This window comes from Vanessa cardui, chromosome 29 (assembly GCF_905220365.1).
Source record: "Vanessa cardui chromosome 29, ilVanCard2.1, whole genome shotgun sequence".
NCBI classification, from domain to species: Eukaryota; Metazoa; Arthropoda; class Insecta; order Lepidoptera; family Nymphalidae; genus Vanessa; species Vanessa cardui.
In genome coordinates, this window is record NC_061151.1 from 211,279 (window position 1) to 237,168 (window position 25,890).

The 25,890-nt window shown below is 34.8% G+C and overlaps 1 protein-coding gene across 2 annotated transcripts in view; it reads right to left on the bottom strand.

Annotated features, from left to right (window-relative positions):
• LOC124541892 (scavenger receptor class B member 1) overlaps window positions 1-25,890 on the bottom strand; it is a 105,803-nt gene that overhangs the window by 26,177 nt on the left and 53,736 nt on the right. Inside the window, exons 1-2 of one of the 2 annotated variants that reach the window (XM_047119805.1) lie at window positions 19,465-19,613; window positions 7,690-7,781 (exon numbers count right to left, since the gene is read on the bottom strand). In XM_047119805.1, the coding sequence (XP_046975761.1) occupies window positions 7,690-7,781; window positions 19,465-19,519 (147 nt within the window). In that variant the 5' untranslated portion in view covers window positions 19,520-19,613. Of the gene's footprint in view, window positions 1-7,689; window positions 7,782-19,464; window positions 19,614-25,890 lie in introns of those variants that run through there. The other variant, XM_047119804.1, reaches the window with a different exon arrangement.

The following is a 25,890-nucleotide window of genomic DNA, read 5'->3' on the forward strand; positions in this document are numbered from 1 at the left end:
TACAAAATCTTGTATCGAATAATACGCCTAAGCAACAATGAAACATGAACATGAGCATATGGACCACGAGTTGGTAAGTCACCACCGCCCATAGACAATGCCTCTTTAAGAAACATTAGCCATTAATTTCATCGCCAATGCGCCACCGAACCACGGAACTAAGATGTTATGTCCGTTATACCTGTAGTTTCACTGGCTCACCCACTCTTCAAACCGTAACACATCAATACCAAATACTGTTGTTTGGCGGTAGAATAACTGATGAGTGGGTAGTACCTACCCAGACGGGCTTGCACAAAGCCCTTCCACCAAGTTTATAACAGTTCAACTCAAACCTACGTTATTCCTTAATTAACCAAGTCTCTTTAAATAAGTTAGGATTATTTGATAAATATTTCTGGCTTCTATGGAAATTGATGAGGTCAGGATGCCTATATATTCAAATTCGAAAAGGTCCTAATAAAATAGGTTATGACCTGTAGCTCAAACTATTTCTTATGAAGTTGGAATAACTTGAATCATAAATAATCAAATTATATTCCATATGCTGCATAATAGAGAAGCCTCTTCCAGCGTTGCTCCGGCAATGACATGTACTTACTTATAATATATCAAGTGAAACCATATGCATAAACTAGTAAACCAGATACAGCCAAGGATCGTCACACGCTACTCTGGCGATTGTTTTAGTTTCGAAAGCGCGTGAGAGAGATCCTACCGATTGCGGATCACCTTCACACGGATACATTAAGCCTTTATACGGGCTTGTGTAGAGCCTTTAAACTTTTTTTACTTAAATCGTGTAAACTATAAAGCTATATATTTTTGTGACGAAATATCGGGCGCGGCATTCATGTTAAAATATTCTTATTCAAGCTACAACAGATACTACGTCCACCCTTTTTTATCATCAATATAATCTTTTATGCGAAAGAAAGAGTTAGAAGCTTATTCTAATTAACCATAAGCTGGTGGATTTGCTTCTCAAGCACGAGTAATAATCACGAATAAAGGAATTGAAAACTGCGCTCAGCTGATCGACATTTGAATGCTATCTCTGGTTCAGCTACATTATTTCTGCTCTTGTTTTGTATCCTTAATTCATGGACATCATTACGTAGTATAAAACAAAGTCGCTTACCGCTGTCTGTCCCCATGTATGCTTAGATCTTTGACATTACACAACGGATTTCAATTTGGATATCTTTATAGATAGAATGATTCCAGAGGAAGGATTTTGTATATAATACATGGACAATATAGTAAAGAAACACTGATAATTTTCTAACGTGATATCGTAAATAAACAAATTCTGTAGTATATTTAGTATAAGTATTGCACCCGTGCGAAGCCGATATGTCATTAGTATTGTATAATATTAAAGTTGCAAAACGCCTTTATGATATTATGCTTAGACGGTGCCGTTTGTTGTTTTAATGTGACCTTGGGAGACAGTTTAGGGGGAATGGTTGATTGCTTCACGCGAAAAAACACCAGCTTATCCGTGTCAAGGATTTGGTTACAAAACATGAAATATTTTAATGAGTTTATTGGTTATTGTAAGACTATTGTTGTTTCGATAGGCGGCTCAAATTGTACCAATAAGTGTCCCATAGCTGGGAAAGTGAGGGATTCACCAATTAACAGCCCAATGGAAATAGACATTAGTGGTCAAAGTAACATAAACATAACTTTCAAACATATAAGCTTTTTTTAATTATAATTTTACAATGTTCTATGGAGAAGCACCGTTAAGAAAGTCAGTAGTTGCTTTGTTATCGAATGAAATGAATATTTTATGGTGTAGATTATCGGACGAGCAAATAGTCCTGTTCTAAGGCTGATGGTAAATGGTCACCACAGCACCCAAACAACAACTACCACTACAAAAAACTAGAAAGAACTACTTACATCGTCAATACGCCACCAACATTAGGAAATGAGATTTTATGTCCTCTGTTACATATATAGTTACACTGGCTCACTCATCCTTCAAACCGGAACTGAACAATACTGAGTTGTTTGTAGAATATTTGATTATATATTATCCAGACAGGCTTGCATAAAGCCCTACCACCAAGTCCAAAATAGTGAATAATTAACTATTCAGGATTAAAACTACTACGTCCGCGTGTGAAAGTGGGGGCAGGTGATAGGTAGCCTATATGTTAAGTCTAGCAAAACCGTCGAGTCGTTTTTGCGTGATTGAGTAACAAGAATCCAAATATACAAACTTTCTTCTATATAATCTTCCTATACAGACTCGACGGTATATATTGACTGTATTTGACAATAAACTATGTCTACCTGTGTCATTTACAATTTATATAAGGTTTATGGATTGGTTATTGGAGTCGAGATGGCCCAGTGGTTAAAACGCCTACATCTTAATTGATGATTGCGGGTTCAAACCCACGCAAGCACCGCTGATTCATGTGCTTAACTTGTCTTTATAATTCATCTCGTGCTCAGTGGTGCAGGAAAACATCGTGAGGAAACCTACATGTGACAAATTTCAAAAATTCTGCCACATTTGTATTCCACCAACCCGCATTGGAACAGCGTGGTGGAATCTGTTCCGAAAATTCTCCCTAAAAAGGGAGAGGCGTTAGTTCAGCGGGTGGATGGAATACACATGTGGCAGAATATCTATGAAATTAGATATATGCAGGTGTCCCCACGATGTTTTACTTGATCGCCGAGCATGAGATGAATTATAAACAATTAAGCACATGATTATTCAAAGATGCTTGTCTGGGTTTGAACCCGCAATCATCAATTCATCCGTCCGATACGAGGCCGATGCTCGTGACGCATCTAACGGCGCACGCCGGCTGTAACAACTCACCTCGCCTAAAAAGGTATCCCATGAATATGGAAAGACCATACGGTATAGTGTGTCTGTTTGTATAGAATCCTGTTTTATTGATATTTCTAACGAGACATTATTCATATTGATTATGTATAACGGTATTAATATATTTATATTTTATACTAGTAGTCGACCGCGGGTAGGCTCGCGTTTTAGGGTGTTGGTTGTCATGTGTTAGACAGTAAAAGTAGCCATACACTATATAGTAGCAAATCTCATCAAAATCGATTCAGCGGTTCATAAAAAAGCGACAGTCAAACAGAGTTACTTTCACATTTATAAGCTTTACATAGTATAAAACAAGGTCACTTTTTCTGTCCCTATGTCCTTTGTACGCTTTAATCTTTTAAACCACGCAACGGATTTTGATGCGTTTTTTTTTTTAATAGATAGAGTGATTCGAGAGGAAGGTTTTTATAAAAAATACATGAACAATATAGTAAAGAAACGCTGATAATTTTAGAAGTTTGCAATGTGATGTCGTTAATAAACAAATTCTGTAGTATATTGAGTATCAGTACTGCACCCGTGCGAAGCCGGGGCGGGTCGCTAGTATTATTAAAGATAAAAGCATCCGAGTTCCTAAAGTCTTCTGGCTACCACGGCACCCAGAAAGAGATTTCTAAGAGATCCTTCTCATCTCTCATCTCATCAATGAACTCAGATTTGACTACAAGCATTGAGGCGAGAGGCTCCTGAGCTTAATGCACTACTGTCTACACCTAGAGTTAAGGCAGACAAAATTAATATACCAATTCGAGTAATACGTATAACTTAGAATATCCACGATAACAACATATTTGAGACTGGCTGTGCACGGGACCTTGTACGCATTCGAATATAACAGAAAAATATAATATTGTAGCCAAGTTACTCCCCATAATATCAGTTATCTACACGTGAAAGTCCCATCAAAATCTGTCCAGCCGTTCCAGAGATTAGCGGGAAAAAACAGACTGGCAGATCGACAAAAAATGTTATTTCGGTATGAGTAAAAAATGGCTATTTTAATATTACAAACAGACACTCCAATTTTATTATATGTATAGATAGCATTCCGACGAGTAAATAAAGAGATGACGTAAGCATTTGCAAATAGTAGAAAAAAACATTTCGTCACCGCAGATCAAATATAACTCAAGATAACGGAATGAGAATCAAAACACTCTCCGAGCGAGGTATTCACTTTAATAGTAAGATATTTCAAACGTTACCTATTAATATACCTCATGATTTTATAAATTATGTATCACTAGCTACCCGCCCCGGCTTGGCGCGAGTGCAATGCTGATAAAATATATATGCTAGAGAATTTGTTTACTTAAGACATCAAATTCGAAACTTCTATTGTCCATGTATTTTTTTATGTAATAAGTTGGCGGACGAGCATATGCATCATCACCCATAGACAATGACGCTGTAAGAAATATTAACAATTCCTTACATCGTCAATGCGCCATCAACCTTGCGAACTAAGACGCTATGTCCCTTGTGCCTGTAGTTACACTGGCTCACTCACCCTTCAAACCGGAACACAGCAATACTGCGTACTGTTGTTTGGCGGTTGAATATCTTATAAGTGGGTGGTACCTACCCAGGCGGGCTTGCACAAAGCCCTTACACCAATAATATACAAAAAACTCTCGAATCTCTCTATCTATTAAAGCGGCATCAAAATCAGTTTCGTAATTTTCAAGATCTAAGCATCAAAACGCAGGCTATCAAAAAATTCTATCATGGTATATATATACAATGTTTAATGGGACATTCCACCGGGTACACTGCTGATTACGTCATAGAAACGATTCTCGTTACTCACCTCAACCTTAATCGATAAACGCTATGCAATAAAAGTAATTCGAGTAATAAAACTATAATACATAAAACAGTTTAAATTTAAGATATAATTGTATACGTATTGCTTCATTATAATGGCGGACTCGCTGTGATTACTATAAAGTACCGTCGACAGAAACATCGATTGAATTATTGTATTATATATATTACTAGCTGTGTTTAAAAAAATATTGTAGCCTAAGTTACTCCCTATTATATCAGTTATCTGCCAGTGATAGTCCTATCAAAATCGGTACACCCGTTTTAGAAATTTGCCGGAACAAACAGACAGACAAAACTTGTAAACAATGTTATTTTGGTTTATGTGTATGCATTGCGTAAAAAAGGGCTATTTTAATATTACAAACAGACACTCCCAATTCATTATATATATAGATTTAAACTCTCAGACCTTCTCTCTCTCTCTCCCTAACTCTCAAATATTAGCTCACAATGTTGATAAATAAAGCATTGATATCGTAAGGAATCGTTAATATTTATTTAAGATGCAGTTTTATAAGATTTTATTTTAGTACAACACGTAAATCAGACCTATGTGGTTACAGATTGGCAACATGGCCGCCGCTCAGCGGGTCGAGGGTAAACGCGGTCGGCGTGAAATAAACCATGAAATATACTTTACACGCCGCGATAACTGGCGTAATTCATTTTTTACGATTAATCAACATAATAATACCGTTTTACTATCGCACAGGATACTAAGATTCAAATAGAGTTACTGTTATTATTCTAATTCTTTGTGCAAGCCCGTCTAGCCACCACCCACTCATCAGTTATTCTACCGCCAAATAACACTACTCAGTATTGTTGTGTTCCGGTTTGAAGGGTGAGTGTGCCAGTGAAACTACAGGCACAAGGGACATAACATCTTAGTTCCCAAGGTTGGTGGCACATTGACGATGTAAGGAATAGCTAATATTTCTTACAGCTCCATTGTCTATGGGTGATGGTGACCATTTACCATGAGGTGGCCCATATGCTCATTCGCCAACCTATATTATAATCTAGCCACCCACCAGCGCTCGGGTACTTGATATGTATCGTTATATTATGACCAAATTACATAATATCATTATAAATTGTAGCCTATGTCTTATTCTGATACATAACTTACGTTACTGTTAAATTTCATTCAAATCCATTCAATAGTTTTTTCGTGAAAGAGTAACATACATCCATCCATCTTCACAAACTTTTGCATGTATAATATTAGTAGGATACCCCTTCTGCGTCTGTCATTTTGAAGCGATGCTCTAAAACTGCTGATCATATTCAGATATGGTTTTCACCAACAAACAGACTGATGTATAAGGAAGGTTTGTTTGTAGTAAATACTTCTTACAGCGCCATCTATGCTGGTGACCAAATACCATCAGTTAACCCATAAGATCGTCCGCTATCCAATACCATAAAAAATTCAATTACACAATTTAGTAGAAAAACGTTACTTATTTATTTTTATTTTACAATTTTGAGTACTAATCAAGTATTTAGATACTTTTTCTTTTTAACTTTGCCGTTTCGTAAATTCAAATCGTTTATAAAAGATACATTGATGAAAAGGCATATTACTCGATACAAGATTTTGTAGATGATAAAAAAGCGTGGAATTAATACCTGTTGACTTCCAGGCAGGATACATTACATACACATATAATTGTGTTTAACTAATATGATTGAATTTTTTAAATGTTGAAAAAGGGTAACTACTGAATTTATTGCCGGTTCTTCTCGATAGAATCTACTTTCCGAACCGGTGGTAAGTTAATAAATAATTTCCACAAAAAAGTTATCGGATAATATAAAAAAGAAATACAGCCACCAAATCTCTATTAAATCGATTTCATAACGAGTTAAAAAAATCTCAAGAACGCCGTAAAGAAATGCCAATATTAACGCCTGTTTAGTGCGGTATCTCCGTGGATAGGCTGTGGGAATTGTATTGGTAAAGCCTTAAGAGAAACAATATCGTTTTGTTAACCTTCAGTAAAGTTTATTTCATTGATTTTTACAGGATCCGAGAAGGCCCATTAGTTAGAAAGCGTGCGTCTTAGCCAATAAATTCGTACCCAGGCAAGCACCAATGAATTTTCATGTGCTTTATTTGTGTTTATAATTCAATCAAAATATAAAAGAAAAACATAGTCGTGAGGAGGCCAAAATATAACAAAATATAACGAGGGTAATTCACTTATTTGAGGTACCTCGTCATCAGAATCTATATTCGACATTGTAGGTAATTAGAAATAATTGTCTCAACACTAATAATTGTAATCGTTTACTATTCACTCACATAACAGATTAACAAAATCTCAAATCTGAATTATCGAAATGAATGAACTATGGAAACGCGATAGGTTCGGTACAGGCGGGTAGCACGACCTCTCGCCTTCGTGTCTAATTCTCAAGTGAAGTCTCAATTCGTTTCCTGTGAAAACTGAATGTCCGCTCATAGCTGTTAAACTTACCACACCTGTACCGACCCCACCCAAGCACACCGCTTGACGTTTCCAACAAACGACCATAGGTGGCGTTATTCTAAATTAACGTTAATCAATAGTGATTCCAATAATTATGCCTCTTGATTCTGCGACATATATATTTAACATATTGTAGGAAATTGATATATATACTAATATAATTCCTATTAAAAACCGAATGCTATGGTGTACCTACTTTAATACGGGGACTCTTTAACCACGTACCACACTGAAATATAGTTCGACCACATCACATCTTCACATCACGTCGAGTTTTAGTTTCTCAAACGTTACGGGGTCTAATGAGCCCCGTGACGCTACGAGGTCTGAAAGACCCCGTATGGCAGGAATGAAACAAAATTATGCCGCATCCAACGTGTTAAGGTAGAACTTAGAAACTACAAGCTTTCTTAGTTTCTTCTATGTATGTATGTATGATGTAAAGATAATATGGTAGTAGGTTGGTAGTATGATACTCACATGATCAATGAACATCCGCACCCAGGTCCCGAAGAATATCGCGCATATGACGCCGAGGAGGAGCAGCACCACGGCGGACGCCAGCACGAACCCTGGACACAAACACATATGCTGTTATATGACGTAGAAAACTAAAAGAATACATAGAATGAACAGAGTTTCCTGTCGATTCTTCTCTATAGAATGTACTATGCGAACTGGTTGTTTTGACTTAAGTTATATTTAATTCAATACTGTAACATGCTGATTCAAAATGCCGATGAATCTGACTTTAGAAGCCTCCTTGAATAAATAATGCTTTGATTTTGAAGACAAAATATTCGAACGAATACGACCTCCGTGGTCAAGTAATGTGTACACTGGTTTTCATGGGTACGCCACTCCGAGGTCCACGGTTGGATTCTTAACAGAGTCGATGTAGATTATCATTAGTTTTCTATGTTGTCTCGGGTCTGGGTGTTCGTGGTGCCGCCTTTACTTCTGATTTTCCATAACACAAGTGCTTTAGCTACTTATATTTGGATCAGAGTAATGTATGTGATGCTGTCCAACATTTATTTATTTATTTAAAATTACTCGTTCAATATACACTAGTGTATTTAATTTTAATATTTATTTTATCTTCGTGACAGTTCATCATCAGATTTGCATTGACGACTTTTAAAGCCTTCATAACAATGCAAACTTATTTTTAACACAAGTTTTTCTACACAAAACCATCACAGCATAACATATATAATATATTTCAAAACTGTAGTGTGTGTTTGTACATGTGTTAATTTAACTTGAACTGGTAATTGTAGATTAATCCACTTGGTGGGGCTTCGTGCAAGCTACTACCCACTCATCAGATATTCTAACGCCAAACAATAGTAAGCCAGTGTAACTACAGGCACAAGGGACGTAACATCTTAGTTACCAAGGTTGATAGCACATTTTGATGTAAGGAATGATTAATATATCTTACAGCAACATTGGATATGGGACCACACCTTACTATCAAGCCCATCCGCCAAACCATACCATAAAAAATCCACGTATTCAGTTCAATAAATACTAAACAAAATATATGTATGCAAGTTTCTCTGCATCATCTATCATCTACATCTATATTATAATATTGCAATTGTGAAAGTAGCTATATTTGTCTGTCTGTCTGTCGCTCTTTCACGACCAAACCGAATTTGATGTAATTTGATATGAAGCACACATGACAACCAACACCCTAAAACGTTAATGAAACCGCGGGCGACTACTAGCTTATTATAAGATGAGACTGCGAGTCACCGCTATTATGTATATTTGAAAACGAAATTATTTGTTTTTGTCTATTGTTAATTAAACAAACAATGGTGCGAATGGTACCGTCACGACGGTGATCACCAGCGTTTGACGTCACTGCTGAATTCTGTTTGAATAACACGTCCGTGTAATGACAAAATATGTCAAGCGACATTGACTCTCGCTAACTTATTATCTTTAGAATTAAACAACGGATTATGATGCGGTTTTTTATAAGATTTTATGAGATTGAAGAGTGATTCCAGCGGAAGGTTTTTGTATATAAAACGGATACCTTGTCCCAAGAAGGATTTATTGACTTTACGGAGTGGGAAACGTTATGAGCTTAAATATATTAAGGAAAAAACGTTACTTTCTTTTTGTTACTTATATACTATTCGTTACTATTTAATTTCTTGCTGGCTCATCGCTAAATTTTAGACTCAAGAGGCTACTTTTATATTTTGTATGTTGATTTTGTGACCTACATGTCCTCATAATCAATACTAGCTACTAATATTATAAGTACGTTACTTATGTTACTATTTATACCTAACACCTGACCAAATCGAGCGAAGTTGCTAGCTTAAACTAGTATCGTACACATCGGTACGACTTAACACACAACCGCGGTACCCCAATCCGCCAAGCGCGTTCGTAATTCAACATTATTATGTCAAATCGGCGACGCGTGTGCGCTTGCGCAAAGAGGAAACGACTTACATAACCTCTGGTCTGTAGATCACCGTATTCTTCTTTGTAGTACAAATATTACTTAACAAACTTTTCTTACTGAGATTACATGCAAGCTAAACTGACTTTGATACGATTATCTGTACATATTCTTCGTAATTTGCATTGTTTGTTGAATTTCAATGCCTCGTATTGCCCTACTTAGATGAAATGTGACACGTTGACAACCTGACTGACATTCAGCATCCTTCAGATGAAGAAGGTACTCAACGGTTAATTGCATCGACAGAAACATTTAATTATATTCAGAATTTTAAGTTAAACGGACTATTTTCCGACTTAAAAGACATTTTTTTTGGGTCAAGGTATTCTACAGTAAATTATGTAGTCGTTTTCATTTAAAATATACTTAATAAGTAAAGATAATTAATGTGTATAACACTATAACGGTGACTAGTTGAAACTGTAGTTAAACTCGCGAAAATGAAACTTTATACAAGATTCATTTGATTGGTCGAAAATGCATAAACAGTAATTACTGAGTGTCTTATCTGATGTAAAATCTAAATTCATTACATTATAAATACAAATAGCTTGTCACCGTATAGTAGTAATAGCCTGCAAATTTCCCATCGCTGGGCTAAGGACTCCTCTCCCTGTGAGGGGTAGGTTTATATTCCACCACGCTACTCGAATGCGGGTTGGTGAATTGACATGTGGCATAATTTCGCTGGGATTAGACACATAACTTTCCTCACGATATTTTCCTTTACCGACCTTCGTATAATTAAGCATATGACAATTCAGTGGTGCTTGCCTGGGTTCGAACCCGCAATCATTGTTCAAGATATACTTGTTCTAACCAATGGGCCATCTCGGCTCTTATCCTACCTATAGACCTTACTTCAAAGGATATATTTTAAGACAAAAATTCAAATATCAATAAACATAAGATATATATATTTAAAAGTACTTAAATACCTTTCCTCAAGACATACAATTCGAGGAATAAACACAATTTATGGCCACCGATCACGTCAATCTATGATTGCGACACGAGCTCTTAGGTATTTTGTAATGATTCAGCAACAGCTTGCGGGCGTTTAAGACGGAATACATATTAACTTATCATGCTCTTCATATGTAGACTTTATTATGTATCGCAATGCCCATAGCTTGACCCAGAGGTAAATGAACAACCTTAAATTGAAGTGTCGTGACGTCACTGATGGAATTCTACTTTTCTCTTTAATAAAATCTGTGATAATCATTATATGTGCACAAGCAGTCAATAAATCCTTCTTGGGACAAGGCATCCGTTTCTTTTATAAAATTCCACATACATTTTTTAGCTTTGTCTCTTCATAAATTTAAATAATTTCTAAAAAATACATTCGTAAAGAAAGCATATTATTCAATACAAGATAATACAGTCGATTAAAAAAGCGCGGAATTAGCACTTGGTGCTTGTCAGAATTTGACTGTATTTTTAAATGTTGAAAAAGAATAACTACTGAGTTTTTTCTTCTCAGTAGAATCTGCTTTCCGAACTGGCGGTAGCTTCATTTAATATAGTTGAACGACGGTTCAAAAGTGCCTGTAAAAGCCTACTTGAATAATGTATATTTTAATTTTGGTTTTGATTGGGGTAGGGCATTCATCGCTTTGTACATTTGTACAAAGAGATGGACAGTGATTTTTGTAAGGCTTAACCGAAAAAACCAATATCCACTTATATCAATACGACGCTTATAATGACTTATACAATACATATTATTATATAAACACTTCGCAGTTTCTCCCGCTTTTAATTTATATTATTAACGTGACAAGCGTGAATTTCAAGTTCTTGTATTATATAAAACAATCTATATAAAGAAAAATGCATGTATATATCACGCACACTCACACACGAAAAGACAGCACACATACGACTCTTGTAATTTTTAAATGTGGTCTATATATGTGTTTATTAGTGTATACATAAAAAAATATTTTGATTTGATTTGATTTTAACACACTCACACGCCTTCATACATACACATGTAAAAACATACATGGCATACAATGATAAATTAATTATTGTTTCGTTTAGGTATATCATATAATAAAATTGGAGTGTTTGTTTATAATATTAAAATAACCGCTTTTTAATAAATGCATATGTATACACGGCACATATACAACATTAAAATGTTTGTTTTTCGATCTGTTTCATAATAAAAAGGTCCATGAATAAGCTTTGTTTAAATATATGTTTGTTTATATATTTCCTACATATATAACTAATGTTATAACTAAAAGAAGTTTTTTTTAAATAAATTACTAGATGAATCTCAGCACTACGTTACAATGTAATAAACAAATAAACATATAAAGTAATAATAATCATTCGCCTTAAAAATGTCGACAATAAAGCCTTATGAACGTTTAGAGCGTGTACTTTATTTCATCTCTTTCTAACACCATTAATATGACATACGAGAGACGAGGACAGCATTGTTTAATCTTAAAGTTTAAGTAACACTGACGCAATAGAAGCTCCTCGTCTTAATATCAAAGGTCAGAACAATATTACCAACGAAGGCTTTCAGGGTATAATCAATGGTTTATTGGTAGTTCCATAACACTCATAATATAGCCGTTTTATTATAAACTTTAACTTTGCTTTCTGACTTTGATTCATAATTTAAAAAAATTTCATTGACATTTAAAGATGTCAAATTTTTAAAGATAATGTTGTTGTCGTTGATAAGGTTTAATGTATAGATATGTTTGTTGTTGAGGGCGTAGTGTGCATTAATATCAGTAAGGCTTATGAGATGTCTCAGTAAATATGTTGATTCAAAAGGTTTATATGTATGTATAATACACGAACAATACCTATACTAACACGGATAGTTTTAGAGGTTTTAAAGTGATGTCGTAAATAAAGATATTTTACTCCCTTAGGGGTGGAATTTGTCAAAATCCTTTCTTAGTTGCCTACGTCACAACGTGCCAAAATTCAGCTCGATCCGCCCAGTGGTTTGACCGGACAATAGTCAACAAGTGTTGCCAGTCGCCACTAGTATTTTTCCAGGCGACGGCACAGATTAAGACTACCATTACGCAAGCGACACGCGCTCGGCTGCGTTAACACCAAGTTCTAGGAACCGGTTCGATTCAGCCAAGGGGATATTTACCGGTAAATGGATCGGAACTTAAAACGATACTCATACTTATACTAATCTGCAGATATTAGTGTAATGTTACACTGTCATATTAACTGCCTCGTTAGGGTAAATCATTCGTAATTCGATTTCCCATCGACCTTGAACATTTTAAGATCATATTCCCCCAATAAAAATGTTGTTGGATTTTAGGCTGTACAGTGTACAGTTATAGCAAATTGTGAGTTCTGTTGTTGCAATTACTTGGTGGAAGGGCTCTGAGCGAGCCTATCTTGGTAGGTTAGTCATCATCTATCTATTGCTGCTTGAGCAATACTTAAATATTGTTGTGTTCTGGTTTGATGGGTGAGTGAACTAATGTAACTACAGGCATGGATGTAACAAATTAGCTCCCAAGATATATGGTCCATAAACGATGTAAGAAATGAGTAATTTTTGGCGGCTTCAACATCTATGGACCATGGTGACAATTTTTCTACAATTTCATACAGGTACAATGCAAGTGTTATTTATAAACATTTTCTTAATTAATATTAAATTTAATGTACGCGATTACACCAACTTCATATTTTTCTCTCTTTAAAAGCTTAAATTTTCTTATATACATTACACATACATTAAAATTATATCCAAATAGTTATTAATGTAGAAATAATGTAGTAATATGTTTCATTATAAGTCAAACACTTACAGCACCAGTTTCTGAGCAAACACGCTTTTACAATGTTTTAGCGTTGTCTGTTGAAAACAGACAAACATAGGATATGTTGCACAGAGATAACATTGCATCAACAATATGTAACTACTATTAACACTTGTAAGAGTACGGGTAAACGACCAGACACTGCCAGTAATTGTAGCCACTGATTACAAGGGTCGTAAGGATTAACTTATATTAGCGCTGTAAATATTTTTTATATCTCATCAAATTGGACAGCTTGGCAGTTGTTGATGTTAAGTTTCTTGTGCCTGTAGTTAAACTAACTCGATCCCCTTTTAAAACGGAACACAACAATACTGTATTGGTGTTTGGTGAAAGAATACTTGATGGTGGTACCTTAACGCTTAAGCTATCACCGACACAAAGCGTGTGACGCTGAATATTTATTTATTTATTTATTTATTTACTTTATATTTCCAGTATCGTTAATCAATTCATAGAGAGAAAATGTATTTATGATAGTCAAGTAATCAACAGAATATATATCTTAGTTTATCAAATCATTAAGGCGTTAAATGTATTATGTAAACTTATTTAAAGTTTTAAATACACTCAAAATGTGATTTCAGTCTATTCCAAACGCAAGAGGAAAAAGCCAAATACACAACAATTAAAAAAATTAAAAATACATACACATACATTACTCTGATCCCAATTTATGTAGCTAAAGCATTTGTGTTATGGAAAATCAGAAGTAACGACATAGAAAACTAATAAATTATCTACATCGACTCGGCCTGTAATCGAACCCGGGACCAGTCAAGACCAGTGTACACATTACTCGACCACGGAGGTCGTCAAATTGGCGCAATATTATTGGCCGAGAGCTTGCATAATCTATGACATTCATTATATATTTGAGAAAAAACTACGAACGTTGACGAAACTCAAAACTGTTATCGGAACATTTCAATTATAATTTAAGTGGGCATACGTTGTTTAGTAGAGTATTGTTAGATTATAAACTAGCGACTCGCCCCGGCTATGCACGGGTGCAATACTGATACTAAATATACTACAGAATTTGTTTATTTACGACATCACATTACAAACTTCTAAAATTATGAGTGTTTCTTTACTATATCGTCCATGTATTATATACAAAAACCTTCCTCTCGAATCAGTCTATCCATTTAAAATAAACAGCATCAAAATCCGTTGCGTAAACTTAAATATATAAGCATATATAGGCACAGACAACAGTACGACTTTGTTTTATACTATGTTCTGATAATAACGATAAAGATATATTTATCGAGAACTGTTAGTGGACAATATACATACATAGTCACATGTAAATCTAACAAGCATTAGAAAAGCGTCGTGGAATACGCTCCTAGCGCTCTCTACGAGAGAAAAACCAATTATATTTACTGGTTATTTTGTTACTTTGAATACAAAACGTTTAACGAATTTCTTAACAAAGGTTACATAAGTCGAACTGTTGACTGTAACTTGACAAGACTTAATACAATATGAATTGCTCATTTCTTTTGTAGCTAGTTTATAAGACTGTTGCTATTGAGGTCTTGGGTTCAAACCCGAATCGATTCTATATATATTTATTGATTTTATCTGCAAAATTATTTTCAAAATCAGGCCCGCAGTTTGACAATTATTCCGGTTGATTCACATTCGATTACATAAATTCATAACGAGCTGAAAATGCTTTCACTTGTTTAAATCATAATATTTAGAAGTTAGGAGTCATTCCGTTGGCTTTTGTTTTTATTGGAAATCAAAATTAGAAAAGCCTGAAATCTGGTAAGGTCTTCTCGCACAATGACCTCGGACAGAAATTGAAGCTTAGTGCGCGTTTGTATTTAACAAAAAAGTAGCCTAAGCAAGTCTTTATTACATCAGCTATCTGCCAGTGAAAGTCCTGTCGAAATCGGTCCAGCCGTTCCAGAGATTAGGAACAAACAGACAAAATGTTATTTTGGTAAACATAAGTATGCATTTAATAAAATGCGGTTATTTTAATATTACAAACAGACACAACAATTTTATTATCGGTATAGATAAGTAACCTAGTCTCAAGGGACATATCATATAAACAAACATGGTCGCACACATTGACAATGCAAGGCACGGTCAATGCTGTTACTTTAAGTCTGCCATCAAAGGCCATTTACCATCAACCTCATTCCACAGTCTACCTGCCTGCATATCACAACACAGACCACTTAAGCGATCGTTAATTAATCAACGATTTAAGAACGCAGACAATAAATGTAATCAGGTCGACTGTTTACGTTCATCTACGTCAACCGTAATTATACTGCACCATTAATTAATTAACAATCAATTAACACTTAGTATATTTCATATAAATGTCAATACAATATGGCGAAGTGTTTATTGTTTGAAAATCTAATATATATTATAGATTCTATTCTGTTATAATAATTAGTAATCTGTGTTTATAAAATATATGTACATATATATAAACTTGGCTGGTAGGTTCCTTACAGGGTGTAGACTTCCGATCTTATACCAATCCGAAGGGGTTGAAACTTGGGTTGGAACTTTGTTTTTCATACTATCCGAGCGGGTTAAGATGTAGGTTGAGCTATTTTCATTATCATTAACTATACATTCATAAAGTATTTTTGACCAATAAGAACTTCAAACAATATAACTATGCATTAACCTCATTTTACATTACTTTGATTACGCCTTTGATAACATACCACTTACCATCAGGTGAAGGAGTCATATATCTACCCAGTAAGTATATATATTAAAAAAACAAACAATATTTTATACTAAAACCTCCAAAACTCAAATCAGCTGACAATACAAAACTCCCCAATTATTAACATAGACATAAAAACATCTCGAAATAACGAAATATTTTTAGATTCGATTATAATTTCGAATACATAAACGTAGAGGAATTTAAACTAGGTCACGATTCACATACCGAGAGATCTCGTCCAAGGCGCTTCGGCAATAAAACTATCCGTCTGAGCGGCTGCCCGATTAGGTCTGTGCACACGCTGTTATAATTCAATTCGAAGCGATCGCACTCTCTACCGTTAAACGCAGTCTCTATCTATTTTAGAGAAATATAAACAAAGCTGAGATGGCCCAGTGGTTAGAACGCGTGTATCTTAACCGATGATTGCGGGTTCAAACCCAGGCAAGCACCACTATATATATGTATGTATGTGCTTAATTTGTGTTTATAATTCATCTCGTGCTCGGCGGTGAAGGAAAACATCGTGAAAACCTGCATGTGTCAAGTTTCATCGATATTCTGCCACATGTGCATTCCACCAACCCGCATTGGTACAGCGTGGTGGAATTTGTTCCAAACCGTCTCCTTAAAGGAAGAGGAGGCCTTATCTCAGCAGTGGGAAATGTACAGGCTGTTACTTTGCTCTACTTTATAAGCAAAACATCAGTTTATTGTAATCTTGAAATGTTCTTTTTTTATGATATAGGTTGGCAGACGAACATATGGACCACCTGATTAGTGGTCATCACCGCTGTAAGAAATATTATCCATTACTTACATCCCCAATGCACCACCAAATTTGAGAACTAAGATGTTATATCTTGTGTATATAGTTACACTGGCTCACTCACCCTTCAAAGTAAACACAACAATAGTGTGTACTGTTGTTTGGCGGTTGAATATTTATAAAGAATAAACAGGCTTGCACAAAGCCCTACCAATAGAGTTCGTTTGTTTTCGATCTGATGGTCCAAATGATCGCTACCGTCCAAATGGTCCAAAACCAAGGGCTTTAATTAAGAATTTAGTTAAGAAGATTGAAAAGTATAACGACCAAGTTACTTGTTGGTTCTTCTCGGTAGAGTCTGTGATCAAATTGATGTCATTTCATGAAAATTAAACTCATTAAATGGCAATTCAAAGTATTGAGTCTCTATCTTGTTTAAAATTTAAATTAAATTTAGTTGCAAGAAAAATATTACTAGCAGGTAAAGTTATTTATAAACTAATGTACACCATAAAGCGTGCACAGAGATTTTGTCATTATTCTAATTAAATCGCACTTATAATTGCTTTTTTCACAATTTAACTAGAATGAAGGTAATTTATATAATGATTATGTGTAATTAGTTTATTTCGTATCATCGAGAGAAAGTCGCTTTTGCGTAATTTTAATATTAAATCACTTTGAGGCTAATTATATATAAACGTATTTTAAACATTTACATAAATGCATACATATAGTAGGTTTGCTATATACTTGTGTACAAATAAAAATAATCACAGCCGGGTTTCTATGGGATCCATGGCTTTTGTGAAGGCTAACAGGTTTAAGTATTCATCTACGAAAATTAAATTTTAATCATAATTTTTCTATAAATAGAAAAAATAAAGTCAACAACAACAGCCTGCAAATTTCCCACTGCTGGGCTAAGGCCTCCTCTCCTTTGAGGAGAAGGTTTGGAACATATTCCACTATGCTGTTCCAATGCGGGTTGGTGGAATCAAATCAAATATATTATGTCCAAGTAAACTCTACCAGCGTTTCTTAAAGAAGCCTCCAGTGAGAATAAACAGCGAGAATCTCGTATAGATGCTATTTTCACAGGTTCATAATTGTTATAAGCTTATAAACACGACACCATCGAATTATTTGAACGATTCAATTAGAATCTATCGTTTCAAACGGAGTAACAAAGATACACTAAATATCATGATGTTTTTTTAAATGTTCTAAAATAGCAACTACTGAGTTTCTCGCCGGTTCTACTCGGTAGAATCTACTTTACGAACAGGTGGTAGATTAACTTAATATAGTTGTTAAATGACGTTTCAAAAATGCTTGTAAAACTTACTTGAATTGAGTATATTTTCTTGATTTTGTTTTTATTTGACACAAGAGCAATATGAGTCAGACAATATACAAGTAAATAACAATTAGAAAATGTCTGTCTGAGCATCACGTCGATAGAAATCCAATCAAACGTATTGTCGAGTAAACTTAACAATAAATTATTAATAATTTGTCAATATTTTGTGGGCAAAAAAAAATACAAAAGAAGAAAAGAAAAAAAAAGAAAGAAAACATTCCGAGAGGCTCTGATGAAGGCCTTTAACATACATAATATGTTATAGGAGCAGCATGCTGGAATAATCTCAATTCCTACATAACTCTAAGCCCAGCAATGGGATATTTACGAACTGTCACTGTAACTTTATTATAGTTTCAACAAAAAAAATTCAACGCGCTTGCAGCTTGCTAAAAAAATTTATAATATTTTATTACGGTAACAGTTTTGAGTAAACTATTTTTATGGATTAATTTTGTATTTAATTTATTTTTAAATAATTATATGCAATGGTAGTTACTAGTCGAACGGTAAGCAAGTACAAAACGGTCACACAGCTGACGTGTTTATGAAAATTAGCAAAGTAAACGAACGAAAAGACACGTACAGCAACTCAGAGCTATTTCCTTCTCACGTTATGATCTGAAGGCCGAATATTTTGCACCGTCGACACATAAATTATGATCATCAATCAAAAAAAATTGATAAAATTATTAAAAAAAAAAAATTTGTTTTGCTGACTATATTTTTTTATATTTTTATTAAATAATGAAGTTTATCGAGATTGGAGAACTAGTTCTAGAAGAACATCGATATATTAACACATCACTACTTTCAAGCCGTAGCTGACGAAATCACAAAAGTAAATAAACTCACAATACTCAGTCGTTTGCAATGTAATTTCAAAATTAGAATCACGATCAAAAATTCCAGATTAATTCGAACGATAGACCCGATAGCCGGGGCCGCCTTTCGAATGAGGCAATAATAACAAAAACCGAGTCGGTTTCCTTTATTTTAACTAATTCACTACGAAGGCCGAGTTACATTATATAGCACAGCAACACAATTACGAAATAATAAATAAACACTCACTCATCCCCCTGTGATCCTTGACGTATTCGAAAAAGCGGGAAAACGTAAACGCCATTTTGGAAATTCGAAATTAGAATGTCGTAACGCGGTCTCGATTGGATGAAATTAGAGCGCCATTTTGCTTCGCCGGCGCGAGAGTGACTGGCCAGTTACCGCGATGCAAGTAAGTTTTACTTGCAAATTGTTTTTTTTTTTTTTTCGTGGAATGCCTATGTTATCTGTCGCAATCAATGGGACATTATGGGCGGCGGAGTGTAAACAAAAATATACTTTACATAATTGAAACAGAGTGCTTTATTAAATTAATATTTAGTTTGTGTGGCTATTACGTTTCAAATATTTCTTATTAACTGTGGTTTTAAATAAAGGTATTTTTTATAGAAAAAAGTTAAAGTTTTTTTTTTTAATATTATTAGATAGATACGTACCAAGTACGAGCCCATTGTGGTAGGTTAGGTACCATCACCAATACAATAATTGTGGCCTAATTTAAGTAAATCTATAAATATTTTAAAACATACATTACTAACAGAATCTAAGATAATTTTACTAATAAAAAATAAATTTATGTTTATTGTAATATTATAACTAACAACTATTGTAAAATAGGAAATAAAAAAGCTTAGTATTATTATATTAATTTTAGGAAATCACGATATTATTCATTGCTTCTTAAAAATATTAATGATTTTGTGAGAATATGTGATACTCACAGCATTGGTACAAGGAACAAACACGACTTACTATACTACACCTGTTACTTAAATGCATAGAGTCAGTAACACTTGTGGGGCACTGTATATGGTTCTACAATATGATCCCAAAAAGCGTTCAAAATGCTTCAGTTGGTAAATATAATAAACAAAACTAGAGGAACGCTTGGATGCAAAAGGTAATATACAGTTAGTGAGTTCAATATTGATAGCACACTTTGATAATGAAAAGATCCTGAATATATGTAACCGAGCATATATCACCATGTTAAGACACACATATGTTGACTCAGGGTTTAGGTTTAGGATTTTAGTGTTTAGTTTATTTGAGAGCCGAAATGGCCCAGTGGTTAAAACGCGTGCAACTTAACCGATGATTGCGGGATCAAACCCAGGCAAAACACTGTATGTTCATGTGCTTAATTTGTGTTCATAATTTATCTCATACTCGGCGGTGAAGGAAAACTTCGCGAGGAAACCTGCGTGTGTCTAATTCCATAGAAATTTTGCCACATACATTAGGTATTCCATCAACCCGCATTGGAGCAGCGTGGTGGAATAGGCTTTAAAAACCTTTTCCACGTATTATAGTATTTTAATTTAATGTGAATTTGAAAAACAAAGAATATGTGACGTGTTTCTTCGTGTTTGACAAAGCGATCCAGCATCACATCAGATGTATGTCAGTCACGTTGCATTAATCGCTAAACATATATCACGAATAGAATTATACGTTCATTTGGTAATAAATAACTAAAGTAATGGCTTCTGTGTTCATATTCAATCATTTTTATTTATTGCTCTCATCACTTTAAAGAACGTTGCAGATTTCGTCATAGTATTCTCTAGAATCGCCGAACACGAAATAAAAAACATTAACTTTAATTTGCATGAAATCTTTAAAAAAAATTTAAATAAAATAAACATTGCAAAAGAAGATTTAATATGTTTCACCTTTTTTCATACGGGTAAGTGAGATGACATTATATGGTGTGAAGTTGTCTATTTCGAGCGATTTGACAGATTAGAGAGCAACTTCATTGTGTACTAAACGTCACCTGGGCGCGCATTAAATCATCACTAATTTTATTTAAGCGCCAAAAGCAATACAACTTCAAAAATATATTATACACTAGTAGTCGCCTGCGGCTTTTCTCGCGTTTTAGGGTGTCGGTTGTCATGTGTCAGGTAAAGGGTAGTCTATGTCCTTCCTTCGAGTTCAAGTTTGCTTCATACCAAATTACATCAAATTTGGTTCAGCGGTTTGGTCGTGAAAGAGCGACATACAGACAGACAGAGTTACTTTCACATTTATAATATTAATATACAATTATAATTTATTTTTATTAAAAGCTTCATCAAAAGTATAACACCTCGCCTCATTGCCTCCACTGGTGACAGAAGGGCTGGTTCGTTTGCCCAGAGGATCGGAATTGCGATTCAACGGGGAAATGCTGCTAGCATTCTTGCCACCATTCCACGCGGTCAAGATTTATACAGTAACTAGTTTTAGTTCATATTTGTATATATATATTTAAGCATTTAATGTTGTTAATTCTTATGTTAATAATATTATAATTTTAGTTAATTTCACAATATTTTTAAAACAATTCCAAGTAACACGAATAAGGCAAGTAACCTCTGTTCACGTAATTATTCGCCTTTTGCTCCGAATATTTATTTCAAAAGATTTTTCCATTGACATAACCATATTGAATAATACAGCACCAACTGACTCTGACTGACTTTTGCTATAATTTTTATACATAATATTTATTTATGATTATTTACATATACGTAAGTCGACTGATATATCAATCTGAGATAAAGCGATGTGCTGTACAGACCTGTTCCACTTTCCTCCGCAAACATACCTAGACCCCAACAGAAGTATTCTGTAAGAAGAAAATCGGAACTCACCGCAGAAAACGAGTGTCGAATGTCAGAATGTGTTATCGACATTGACTATAACTACATATTTTAAATAATAAAATTTGTCTGATGTTTGCGATTAACTCCTGAAATACTGAACGGATTTTCATGCGGTTTTTCCTAATAGATAAAGTGATTCATTCGGAAAGTTTAGGTATAAAACTTATTAAGATTTTTGTGTAATTCAATTGAAATAGAACGACAATTTTTAAACACGTCGGAAAAAATCGCCAGGGAGTTTTGATCGGAAACGCTGTCTAATAGTTACTTTTGAAAGAAAAATGGTACATTTAATAAAATATAAAAAAAACAACACAAGATATATAAAAAAAGGTGAAAATATAAAAAAAAAACTTCCATTCATGCGAAGCCGGGACGGGCCGCCAATAATAATTATGAAATACATAGGATGGCCGTATCGCCGTAAATCGGTTGTCAAAATTTCACTCGTGAGATAAGAGATTAATTCTCACAGGATCACACTAATACAAGAACTGCGCCCGGCACACATATCAGCAGCACCCAATCAAGCAACGCCGTGTGTCAACTTAAGTTTAACATGTTCTGACGAGTGCGCCACCTCACCTCCAAATATAAATATAAACATAGTCATTTTACGAGTCGGAAGGAAACCGAACCCGCCACCCTTGAGGCGTGTTCCGCCTAATTAGCGATTAATTTTGCTGTCATTGAGGTATATTAATATCGCAGTAACGATCGGATTTCGTCACCGTTGATTGCAGATATTTAAAACCCCAATGGCTTAGTGGTCGATGGATGAATTAGTGTTTCAGAAGTGTGAGATTCCACTAATTAACTAGCTGTTCTCATTCAAATTTGACTTGGTGGTAGGGCTTTGTGCAAGCCCGTCTGGGTAGGTACCACCCACTCATCAGTTGTTATACCGCCTAATAACAGTACCCAGTATAGTTGTGTTCCGGTTTGAAGGGTGAGAGAGCCAGTGTAACTACAGACACAAGGGACATAACGGACACGACGGACATAGGGCGATGTAAGGTATAGTTAATATTTCTCATCATTGTCTATGGGTGACGGTGACCACTTACCATCAGGTGGCCCATATACTGCCGCCAGCCTATACCGCCAGCTTATACCATAAAAAAGTAGTATAAGTAGTAAAATTTAAAAAAATCATGTGTCAATGAGCCGAGATAGCCCAGCGGTTAGTGTTTACATATTCAACAAAAATTAAGTTACAAAATGCTAAATAATAAGAACAAAATGATCGTACAAAACTTTATTGTAACAAATCAAAATAAATTCTGATTACGAAAGCGTAAAACATCCGTAAACAATGAGGTTAGTTAACGAAATAATAAAAATTAAACATTCGTTAATATTTCTTCGTAACGGAAACTAATGACAGTCCATAACTTAATGTAGAATATTCGAGATTAATCATAATCATTAAACACGATTATTGTAATCACGTGATAGAAGATGACTATTATAGACTAGGGTCACCATAAACATAATACTACATAATAAACCATAATACAAAGGGACAAGACTAAGAACTTGAAAGGTTTAGTATTCTAGTCGATAGCCTGTGAATTACCTACTGTTAGGCTAAAGCTTCTTCTCCCTTTGATGTGACAGTTTGGTATAAATTCCACCAAGTTGTTCCAATGCCACCCACCAACGGTTCGGAATTTAACACTTCAGACCGAAGAACAGACAGGCACTTCAGAGAAGAAACGGCGAAAGAAACCCAGCGGGATATTTATATTAAAAAAGTAGTCATATATATAAGACAATTATAATAAACATATTTTTGTTATTTGAAACAGCCTGGAGACTCATTCATTGCTAACGAGTGCAATCAACTAGAAAAACATTAAAATCTTCTAGGTATAGCATTAAAATAATTCAGCCTCGTCCTGAGAATACAAGATAAATGTCTTACCTACACGATATTACTCATTATAATTCGCTAATTGCTTGAAATTTTCGAGGAAATATTTACGTATAACCCGTGACTTGTCTGCGATTTAAATGTATGATAGACATGATCTGTCAAGCTAACTTGAAACATGACAACGAAATATTCTTAACTAAATTATTGTTTGACGAAATGTGCGTAATTCAATGTCAAATTATTTATTCAAAAATCAACTACCGATGCGGAAAATAACACCTCAGACCTTGGAAGCTTCGGCGAAAGAAAATCTGTCTGTTTTGTTATTAATTTTCTAGTCATAGGTATTCGTATTTCAAATATACATATATCTAGTAAGTAAAGTAAGTAGTAGTATATGTATTATTTTGTTTATACACGTATTTATATGTTATATATAACATGTATTAATCGTATGTATGTATGTTATGTAGATATGTTATGTTTGTGTATATATGATTTACCTAAAAGGTGTACACCTCCGAACCCCTTCCTTAGAATATTCAATGTCCTCTATCCAAAGGTTGTCTGGAAGAGATCGCTCTTTTAGCGATAAGACCGCCTTTTGTACCGTGTTTTCTATTTTGTTGTGTTACTTCTTGTATTTTTTTTTGTTTCGGTGTACAATAAAGTATATTTATCTTATCTTTATCTTAAGTAGTAACTTGAAAATTTCCCACTGCTGGGATAAGGCCTCCTCTTCCATTAACGAGAGGGCCACCACGCTGTTCCACTGCGGATTGGTGGAATGTACATGTGGCACAATTTCGATGAAATTAGACATATGCTGGTTACCTCACGATGTTTTCCTTCACCGCCGAGCACGAGATTAATTATAAACACAAATTAAGCCCATATATGGTACTTGCCTGGGTCAAACCCAGGCAAGTACCATATATGGGCAACCCGCAATCATCGGTTAAGATGCACGTGTTCTAACCACTGAGCCATCTCAGCTCTTTAACATTTATTAAAAAAAATGGTTAACAGACCAGCATTCTGTGAGGGGTTTTCCGTAGTCTCTATGCAAACACAGATACCCTCTAATTCACAATCTGATGCAACGGGAGTCAGTTTTTTATAGGTACAGGGATGTAACTTCAATAATATTATATTGAATACTAGGAGTCGCCCGCGGCTTCGCTTGTTTTAGGGTGTAAGTTGTCATGTGTTAGGCAAAAAAGTAACCTATGTCCTTTCTTAGAGTTCAAGTTCATAGCAAATTTCATCAAATTCGGTTCAGCGGTTTGGTCGTGAAAGAGCGACAGACAGAGTTACTTTCACATTTATAATATTTATATAGATTATATTAAAACAGGGTCCTAAAATCAATTTTGAATTGTCATATCATGTCTTGGACTACCCAAGACAGATAGATAGATCAGAGAGTATCCCAAGAACGACCTCAGTGGCGTGCAATTGGAGAGGCCTATGTCCAGCAGTGGACGGAAATGGGCTGATGGATTGGATTGGATTATCATGTCTTATTAACTGCGGAAAAATTTCGGTCACGGCTTTACGTTATTTGAGTTAAATGCCAATGACCATCAATAGCAGCCTCGCGAGAAATGAAAGTAAGTAACTATTTGACTCAAAAACTATTGAAATTCGCGCAGGCGTTCCGTTCGTAAATATTAAGAAGATCTTTATTAAATGGTAACCGCAACTTGCTGATTAATTAAGCAAAAGTTGAACTATACAGCAAGTTGCATCGGCTACTATTTTTAACTTAACACATAACAAATAACCCACTAAACATCAAGTGAATCCTCAGGCGACAAATAGTTACAAAATAAGCCACACTACGAGAGCAAGTTAAATAAGGCTTGTAGAACTCTTACTTATGAAACAAATACCTTAGTC